This window comes from Nicotiana sylvestris, unplaced genomic scaffold (assembly GCF_000393655.2).
Source record: "Nicotiana sylvestris unplaced genomic scaffold, ASM39365v2 Un00102, whole genome shotgun sequence".
In the NCBI taxonomy this organism is placed as follows: Eukaryota; Viridiplantae; Streptophyta; class Magnoliopsida; order Solanales; family Solanaceae; genus Nicotiana; species Nicotiana sylvestris.
In genome coordinates, this window is record NW_027184438.1 from 13586 (window position 1) to 23120 (window position 9535).

Below are 9535 nucleotides of genomic sequence, written 5' to 3' on the forward strand. Positions count from 1 at the left end.
AGTTTTATAATATGAATTTTTGAGTTTTGAACACCAATTTGGAGTTGGATCTGAGTGAAACTAGTATGGTTGGACTCGTAATTGAATTGGTTATCGAATTTTGTGAGTTTTGTCGAGTTTCAAGGCGTGGGCCCGGGTGTGATTTTTTGCCGGATTTGGGATTTGATGTAGAATTCGATCTTTATCATTTGAAATTATTTTCTTGGGCTTTATCTGATGCATTTGAGTTGCTTTTGGCTAGTTTTGAGTCGTTCGAAGGTCGCTACGCGCGTGATGACATTCTTGGAGCATTGGTTGACTTTCCCGACATTGGAATTGGCTTATTTAAGATAAGTAACTCTTCTAAACTTAGTGCTAAGAGTATAAAATCTCGAATTACGTGCTATGTAATAGATGTTGAGGTGACGCACATACTAGGTGATGGGCGTGCGGGCGTGCACTCTGTGAGTTGTGAACTTGTGATGCTGTTGTTTTCAGGGCACTGTTTAGTGGCCCACTTTGTTGATAATTGTGTTTTTCACCATGTGATAAAGTTATTGAGCTGTACATCATGCTAGATATCATGTTTAGGCTTTATGTTGATATTATAGGGACCCCTAACGGTCGTTTCTTGCTGTCCTCTCATTGATTTCATTGATATTCCGTACTCAATCATATTCATGCATTCATATCATATCTCAGTCTCAGTTGTTACTTATTGATACATTATATCATTATTCCGGGTCAGTTTTTATGACATTATGTGCCTGTGGGTGAGACTGAAGATTGATGACTGAGTGAGGCCGAGAGCCTGATTATGAGTGACAGTTATGGGATCGGGTTGCACGCCGCAGCATGTTATATTGATTTATGCCATGATTGGCTTGTTATAGAGCTTGGATTGTAGGAGCCCCTCCGGAGTCTGCACACCCACAGTGGGCGCGGATGATATTATTGATGGATGGATTTCCCTGGACATGGATTTGTCTGAAGTATTTGATATCTAGAGATGGATTTCTCCACATAGTTGGATTGCACTTTTTTCTCGGTACTGGGTGACTTCTAGTCAGTGATGTATATGTTCCGGAATGGATTTTCCTGGGCCGCATGGGCCATATACAGTATCGAGTGGTTGATCATTTATATGTTATTGAGGGATGGATTTCCCTGGACAAGGATTAGTCCGAAGTACTTGATACCTAGAGATGGATTTCTCCACAGGGTTGGATTGTCCTTTTTCCTCGGTACTGAGTGACTTATAATTAGTGTTGTATATGTTCCGGGATAGATTTCTCTGGGCCGTATGGTCCATATACAGTACCAAATTGTTGAGTATGATGAGTGGAGAATGTGATACAGTGAGGTTGAGTACTCTGATAGTGTGAGTACATGATTCATCTATGAGATACATGGCATTGGCATGCATATATGGCATACATGCATAGAGACGCATTTACCTCATGTTGTACGGTATCACATCATTCATGACTTTTTTTTACACACTTTGATATATGGGTATAGAGTAGTATTTCACACTTGTTATCTAGAAAGAATTTTTCAGGAAAATTACAGTTTTCAAACTATCTCATAATTTTTTCGAAGATTTCGATAAAGAATTTGGGTTTTCACTGATATTCTTGAAAAGCGGAACTATTTTCGGAAAATTGTGCAAAAGCGGAACATTTTTATCTCTGAGATTATTTTCTTGTTTATATGATCTACGTTGTATGAACTGCTATTGGTTAGTGGTGTTGGACCCGACCTATGTTTTAGCTCGTCACTACTTTCAACCTGAGATTAGGTTTGTTACTTTTTGAGTACATGTGGTCGGTTGTACTCATACTACACTTCCTGCACATTATGTGCAGATCCCGGATGTTGATGTTGCTACGTTCGGTGGTTGCTGGATTTGAAGGCGTACCTGCGTTCCTATTGTAGCTTCCTCTTGTTCATGGTAGCCTTAGATTATTAAAATTCTGTTTATGTACTTTTCAAACAGAAGATGTATTTTCTTCATATCAACTTTGTAAACTCTATTCTTAGAATCTGACTTGACCCTAAAGATAAGCTTCATCATCCACAATTGGGAATGGAACCTTGATACTTTTCACTACCCCATCCCCATGGGTATTAGAAGTGTTATACACTCCACTTTCATCCTTGTTTCTAGCAGCTCTGAGGATAATCATCTGGAACCTCAATGGAAATGGGCTTTTTAGCTCCAAATTAGCCTACAGCCTCATTAGTTCTGAGCTAAACCCCAGTATTAGCCAAGATGACTCCTTTGACTATAAGCTAAAAGTCCCAAATAAGAAAAAAAAATCACTTGGATGATACAATACAACAGACTTCCCACTGTTAAGCACCTAAACAACACATGCTTAAATGTAAGCCAATATGTTATTTCTGCTCCTTTGGAGTGGAAGACATAAACCACATCTTCTTTGAATGCATCAATGCAAAAACATTCTGGTTGTCCCTGATACATGAGTGTACAAACCAAGTTTGTCATCCACACCTTATGTTTTCAATGGTTCACTGGGAGCAAACATGGCACAAGGTCAAGAACATGCGCTTCAATGCTGCTATCGACTGGAAATCCCTTCTACCTTTCTGCTTTTGGAGCCTATGGCTTACAAGGAACAATAATGTTTTTGACAAGAAGAAGAACTTCACCCGTATTAAACAAACCATTGCTAGAGCTACTGAATATTATCATGTAGTTGTCCATCACAGGAGCAAAGGGGAAAGCAATGCAATACATATTGAATGGGAGCTTGGCTCCTATAAGCTAAACACAGATGGGGCTGCTTGCCACAAAACAAGAGTAGGAGGGGCTGGAGGTGTCTTCAGGAACAACATGGGTGACTTGGTGTTATACATACGGGGCTTACCACATACTATTAGTATAGAGGCTGAATTCTATGCACTTTGGCAGGGCCTCAAAATAGCCATTGACCATAACTTCACACCTCTACAAATTTGCATTGATTCTAAACAAGTTGTAAGGATGCTAAATGAGAGAAACCTCCACTATAACTCTATTAATTTTGAATACAGGTCATTGATAGAGCAACTGGGGAATCCAGCATTAGGACATAATTTCAGAGAGCTGAATCAAGTGGCGGACCTCCTCGCAAAGGAAGGAGCAGCAAGGAAATTGTCTGGTAGAACACAAGTTTTGACAGTTCCTCCAATATTTGTAAACAAGGCCATGTGGGCAGACATCCTAGGAACTGTTTTTGTACGTAACATCATGAAAAATACCATTGTAATGCAAAACAATGACAATGCAACTCTAGAGAGAAGTAGCTCTCAAACAATAGTGTAACTATTTTTTATTATATTTATATAATTATTCAATTTACCGAAAAAGAAAAGGTAGGGGTAGAGCTATGCATGTAATGAGTGAAAGGGCTTCAATTAAATTCTTGTCATCGAAAAAATATGTTGAACAAATAGGATAAAAATAATATTTTGTATTTATATAAATTGTTAAATCTGCTTTAACACAATGAAAGCTTTACTATAGCGTCAAGGTGGTTTCAAAATTGTTTTAGCACAAATATGTGTGTGTATAATATATATATATATATATATATATATATATATATATTCCCAGCTTAAGAATATGAATAAAGAAAAGAGAGGCCTCATCATAATTTGTGAGTTGCGACTTGCAATAATCGGAATATTGAACAAAGTCGAGTCGCCAATTATTGATTATTTCCTTTTCACTCGGATCTGGACCTGGATATGTCGGTCTTTTTATCTTTATTTTTTGATCAATGGAATGATATGTTTACAAGGCTGTATTGACTACCACAAAATTTTATTTTATTTCTTTGTTAAAAAATAAGTCGATGTTATCCGAAGGCTATCATTTTGGACGGTTACGTTAGCAATCCCCACTACTATCCTAATCTCAGTTTAGTTTGTGGCTGGAAAATTCCAGTTTCTTGTAATACCACAAGAATTAGAGAAGATATACTTTGCATATAAAAATAGAAGTTGATTAAAGATGTCTATCCAAAGTCGTTGGAATAAATAAAAAACATGTTTATCCAAATAATAATGGTGGTTTAATTTCGAAGGCACTTTATCTTGCCACATAAAGTCAATGACATTGTCTATGGCATCTTAGAGCTTGCTGAAACACGCCAATAATTAGAATACCCTCCATTTAGTTTTAAAACTAGATCTCTTCCTTGTTCAAAGCAATTAAATATATTCCTTTTGTTATTTAAATTTGCAACGTGATTGTACGTGGTCTTTTTCTTTGTTTGTTTTGCTTGTAATGGCATATACTAAACCGTCCAGGATCCTGTGAGATTGACTTTGAACCACCACACATAATTACTTTATAAAATAGGTTTGAAACGAAAAGTTAATTTATTAGGGTAGCCGTCTAACTAATTTCTGGACGCCCAAAAGGATAGATATTAACACGAAAAAAACACTATGTGCAGTTCACATCTTGTTCAACCGACCACCTAATTTAGTCTTGTTGTTCTCATTTCTCTGACTAGCACAACTCTGGCTCATATGGACCCTTCTTGTCCTTTCTAAAACCTCTTCCGCAGGACAATCACACAGAGATTCTGCAGTGTACAGTGAGAAGATGACCAAAAAATAAATACAACACTTTATGAGTCCTTCCGCTTAGGCAAAAGACCATAGCAGCATTGGTACCGAGTTCATTTAACTTGAACCCAGTACTTTCGACGAGGAGCGTATATTTATGTTTAAATTCCAATAAAATTGCAACAAATAGCAAATATGAACTCATAATTTTAAAGATACAATGGTTCGATGCTAATAACCTTCAACGTTGAAACCATATAACTTAAATTCTGGATCTGGCTATAAACGACAGAAGTTCAAGTAGAACACTTAGCTCAGGCTGTGAAGAGGAACATCACTAACTCTTACTGTCTCCTTGATGTTAACTGGAACACCAATGTCGTTTAACTTCAACTCAATCTGGACTGTCGTAACAACAGAAAACAAGTATTCTTCTCTCAAATTCATTCTCAGTTTCAATATTCTCATTTTTCAAGAATTAATATGATCATTTACTTGTGCTAAAAAGGGGCAAACAGTATCATATTCGGAAAACCAATTATCCAAATAACATGCTGAGAGGATCAAATAAATATCCCCTAGGATGATTTTGCAGATTCATCATCTCGCTCTGGCCAGGACAGAGACTGTCAAGTCCATCATAAATACCGACAGCATTGTTAACTTGCAATGATGTTCGCTCTAATATGTGATGTGTTCTCTCCTATCAACTAGTAGTTGAAGAGATAAAAAACATGAAATAGCAAGCAGAAGCTCGTACACTATGAAGCAGGCTTAACAATTACATCTTCACTAGCATATAGTATCAACGGAATCAGGTAAATGCAGTTGGAAAAATCAAGGAAAATGATTCCCATGGGGAATTACATGAATAGATTCTCCAAAGTGGAAATAAACTACATTTCTACAGGACCCCAAAAAAAAAAGGAAAAAGAAACTACAATAAAATCAATAGGGAAGACCTCCATCAGGAAGTTCCCAGTTATCTTCCCCTTCGTCATCCCTTTTGTTCTTAGATGCCTCTTGCTTATCATCTGAGAAATTTCTTGGTGGGCCACGTCTATTCCAATAAAAGAGACGTAAGAATGATAGAAAATTATAATAGTAATTCAAAATGGATGTTATAAAGTTTGCAGTTAAGTTATTTATCCAAAAAATTAATAGTTGGATTATGATCGTAATTTATGAATATCTTCTAAACCACAAAATTAGAAAAGGTTGATATGAAAGGGTTGATGGATCAAGTCTCATTCTAAATCACTAGCTTGACAAATTAGCAATTCGACATTTTGTGGATGACAAAACTAGCAACCAAGAAAACAAACGCCAATAAACAAAGGACGCATAGCCTGCTTCTCTTTCAAGCTTGAAAGCACAATACTTTATTATAAAGAACCAGGCTTTTGAAGCTAAGACACCCTACCACAATTTAGATATAACAAGGAGCTAGCAGAATTCGCTTCTACTGCCACAGACATAATATTGAGGCCTTCTAATTTGACTGGCAATACCAAATTGAAGCTTTATAACTGCTGAGACTATTAGGTTAGCTTTATAGTTATGACATAGGAGACTTCATGTGACGCCCATGACAAAGGTAGACTGACGAGGAATGGTCAAAATTGGGTTGACAAGCCTCACAAAAGGAGTGCACCTGACACCTTAGGCAAATCCCACATCAAAAAGAGAGAAAAGTGATGTGCAATATAAGACAGAGCGCAAGTTCACGTGGTAAGTGCGCTTTAGGACTCATTGATGGTGTAGCTTATGGGAAAATTTTGTGACCAAATCAGACAATACACTCCATGGGCTTGGGTTGTGACACTTTGATAGAATATAAGACAACTTGATAAAGAAATGGATTTTGGGCTTAACTCAACCCAAAAGCTAGCTCAAGAGGTGAGATTGCCCAAGATCATGTAAGGAGACCAAAGGACCAACACCCCACCGATGTGGGATATCCAACACTCTCTGGCATGCTAGGCATGACAACTTGAGCGTGGACAACATAATATGGGGGCCAACATCGGGTCAAACAAGAATTGGGTGAACATGGCTCCAATACCATAATAAAGGAATGGATTTTGGGTTTAACTCAACTTTAAAAGCTAGCTCAAGAGATGAGTATTGCCGAAGAACATGTAAGGAGACCAAAGGTTCAACACTCCACCAATGGGGATATCCAACACCCCCACGCTTAGGCCTGACAAGTGGAGCATAAAAAGCATAATATGGGGGCACAACATCGGGTGAAACAAAAATTGGGTAAACTTGGCTCTGATACCATTGTTAAAAAAATAAACTTTAGGCCTAACTCAACCCAAAACTAGCTCATGAAATGAAGATTGCCCAACACCATATAAGGCGACCAAAGGATCAACACCCCACCGATGTGGGATATCCAACACAACTCAATGATTCGAATCGTGGCCCAAATAGAGGTAGTTGATAGATTTGAATTAATACCATCAGCACATTCAACTAACCAGAAATACCCAACTCCGAAAAAAAGTAGCATTGAACATTTCTTGTTAATTAATGGAGAAGAAAAAAAAAGCAAAAACACAAAGGAGACAAACACGGATTTGAAAGGCAAAATGGGGGGAAAGGGTATAAGAGAAGCACCTCTTGCGGTTGCGTTTAGCAGCCTCACGTGACTTGCGCTTCAATTTGTCGTGCTTGTTCTCGAAATATCTCCTACGCTTGCATTCCTGTATGACTCCAGCTCTCATAACCTCCCTACGAAACCGTCCGACAAGCTTCTCTTCGTGCTCATTATCATCCACAATTACCTGAACATTGTATCCCGACCTGAAGTAAAGGGTGTTTGCATTTGCAAGTGAGGGGCAAACGACGGCCGTAACATCAGAATTAGAAGACGATAGTGATAACGGGTATTTGTGATTGTTGATAGGTGTTGAAGAAGAGAGGGAATCAGCAGCGGGAAGAGAGAATTGGAGGGGGGAAGCTTTGGGGGGTGGGGGTTTGGAGGGGGTGAAGAAGGAGAAGAGATTGGCTATGGATGAGACTGCCATTTCAGAAATTGGAGATGAGGTTGTGGCACTGAGCCAATGTTTCCTTTTGGATAGGATGATGCTCCTTTTTTAACTGTGATAAATTCCGGTGACATCAGCTAAAGTGAAAATATTTTTTCGAGCTAATTTTTAATTTTTAAAAATTATTATTTGAAGATTTTAAATTATTATTTTTATATTTTTCAGAAACTGACAATTCCAAAAATCAGTTTTACAATTTTTCTAGAAAGTTTTAGAAAATACATGTTTGGTCATAGATTTTGCCAAACTTTTTCCAAATTTTTTTTGGCAAATACATATTTGTTCATAAATTTTATCCATATTTTGGTAAATTCTCAAAACCCAAAACCCAAATCCCAAAACCAAATCCAAAATATTACTATTACTATATTTTTAAAAATTGTCCCAAACTTTTGTATTTTATAAAAGAGCACACCATTTATTATTTTGTAACAATATTGATTCGTCTTCTCGGTCATCTGAATGTGTATTATATAGTTCATTATAAAAATGATAGTTTTGTGCCAAATTTATTTATGTTCAGGACTATGGTTTGTGATAATGATAATGAATATTATTGGTGAAGGTATTGTTGGGTATTTCTGATAATTTTTAGAACTTGTCGGTATAAATCATGTTTCATGTTTTTTTAAAAAGAAAGTGAAATATATTTTGAGAACTGATGTCCAAACACATTTTCATCTTAAAAACAAACTTCACTCAAATTAAATTTTTGAAAACAAATTTAAAAATTTATGACCAAATGTTAGCTTAACTCAAGCAAACACATTTAGAAAAAGAAAAAAAAAACTGATCTTGCATACTCAAAAACTTCAAACTCCACCTATATGTAAAGATTCTCATACTTCCAAGTTCCAACTGCACTGTTCTATTTACGACATAATAAGTAAAAATTTATGAGTAAGATGATGTTATTACACTATTTTGCATAAACATGTCTTTTTAGGACATAAGGCATAGTAATTTATAGGTAAGATGATATAATTACATGTTTTGCCTAAACTTGTCACCAAGTGAAAGTTTATTGCGGATCCTAGGAGCTTAGGTTATCTCGTCCGAGGGACAAGTATAATAATATTGAAGGTAAATAGATGAGATTATTTTATCTTGTGTTTGATTAAATTTTTTATTTTGATGTAAATTTTTGCGAAATTACCTATATCACATATTTTGATATTATATTTGCCACATTTTATGTGGGATAACAATTTCGGAATAAGTTAACCATAGGACAAAAGATAACAACACGACTCTTGTATAAAACTCTTCTCCCAAAGTGAAACTCAAGTTTAAAATGGAAAATAAAAGTTATTCAAGTTAATTTATTTATAATTCCGGTATAACTTGCAAATCAAAGGACAATATTTGTGGGGCAGAATAGGTCAGGGATTTCAAAATTAAGGATAATCTACGCGATCTACCCATTAAAAATACCAGTTAACTCCATATACTTTTAAAATATTTATTTTACATTCTATACCTACTTTATAAAACTTTATTTACTTCTTAAATCTTTAATATTATTTTATGACATTAAACATATCCCATCTTTTAAGGGATTAGATTATCTCCCTCAGATTCTTTTAGGATATCTTCAATCAACACTTAATTGGGATAATATTATATCTTTCTCAAAAATGTAGTAAGTTTCGTGTACCCCTATTCTTTCTTACTGGTTCGATCACATGATCACTTATTTAAAGTTTTTCCTCTCAAGCAAATAGCAAGCAAAAAATTAAGGAAAGGATGAAGAGAAAATTGACTTTCCATAGCGCTGGAAAAATACTTGGAAAGGGCGATAAAGTTTTTTCTCCTATTAAAATTCAATCGGGAGAAGTGAAATTATTGGATGAAACTCCACATGCAATCTGTGAATCAGCTTTCAACAGAGATGATAATGCTAGATTTGTGAAATT

The 9535-nt window shown here is 36.0% G+C and overlaps 2 protein-coding genes across 2 annotated transcripts; one reads left to right on the forward strand and one right to left on the reverse strand.

Annotated features, from left to right (window-relative positions):
- The first annotated feature begins 2509 nt into the window (after positions 1 to 2509).
- On the forward strand, positions 2510 to 3310 carry LOC138884859 (uncharacterized). The gene has a single exon (XM_070165717.1). It carries the CDS (start codon positions 2510 to 2512, stop codon positions 3308 to 3310), a length of 801 nt encoding a protein of 266 aa, XP_070021818.1.
- Positions 3311 to 5332: 2022 nt separating this feature from the next.
- Positions 5333 to 7678, reverse strand: LOC104226503 (small ribosomal subunit protein bS21c). Its single transcript, XM_009778516.2, has 2 exons — positions 7189 to 7678; positions 5333 to 5623 (listed from the first exon to the last, which is right to left on the reverse strand). Exons 1-2 carry the CDS (start codon positions 7596 to 7598, stop codon positions 5512 to 5514), a joined length of 522 nt encoding a protein of 173 aa, XP_009776818.1. The 5' UTR covers positions 7599 to 7678; the 3' UTR covers positions 5333 to 5511.
- Between the last annotated feature and the right edge of the window lie 1857 nt (positions 7679 to 9535).

Excerpts from the sequence above, each read along its gene's own strand:
- LOC138884859 (XM_070165717.1), top strand. The coding sequence starts at position 2,510 with ATGGTTCACTGGGAGCAAACATGGCACAAGGTCAAGAACATGCGCTTC.
- LOC104226503 (XM_009778516.2), bottom strand. The coding sequence starts at position 7,598 with ATGGCAGTCTCATCCATAGCCAATCTCTTCTCCTTCTTCACCCCCTCC. Across the intron at positions 5,624-7,188 it reads GCTAAACGCAACCGCAAGAG|ACGTGGCCCACCAAGAAATT; the intron begins GTGCTTCTCTTA and ends TTATTGGAATAG.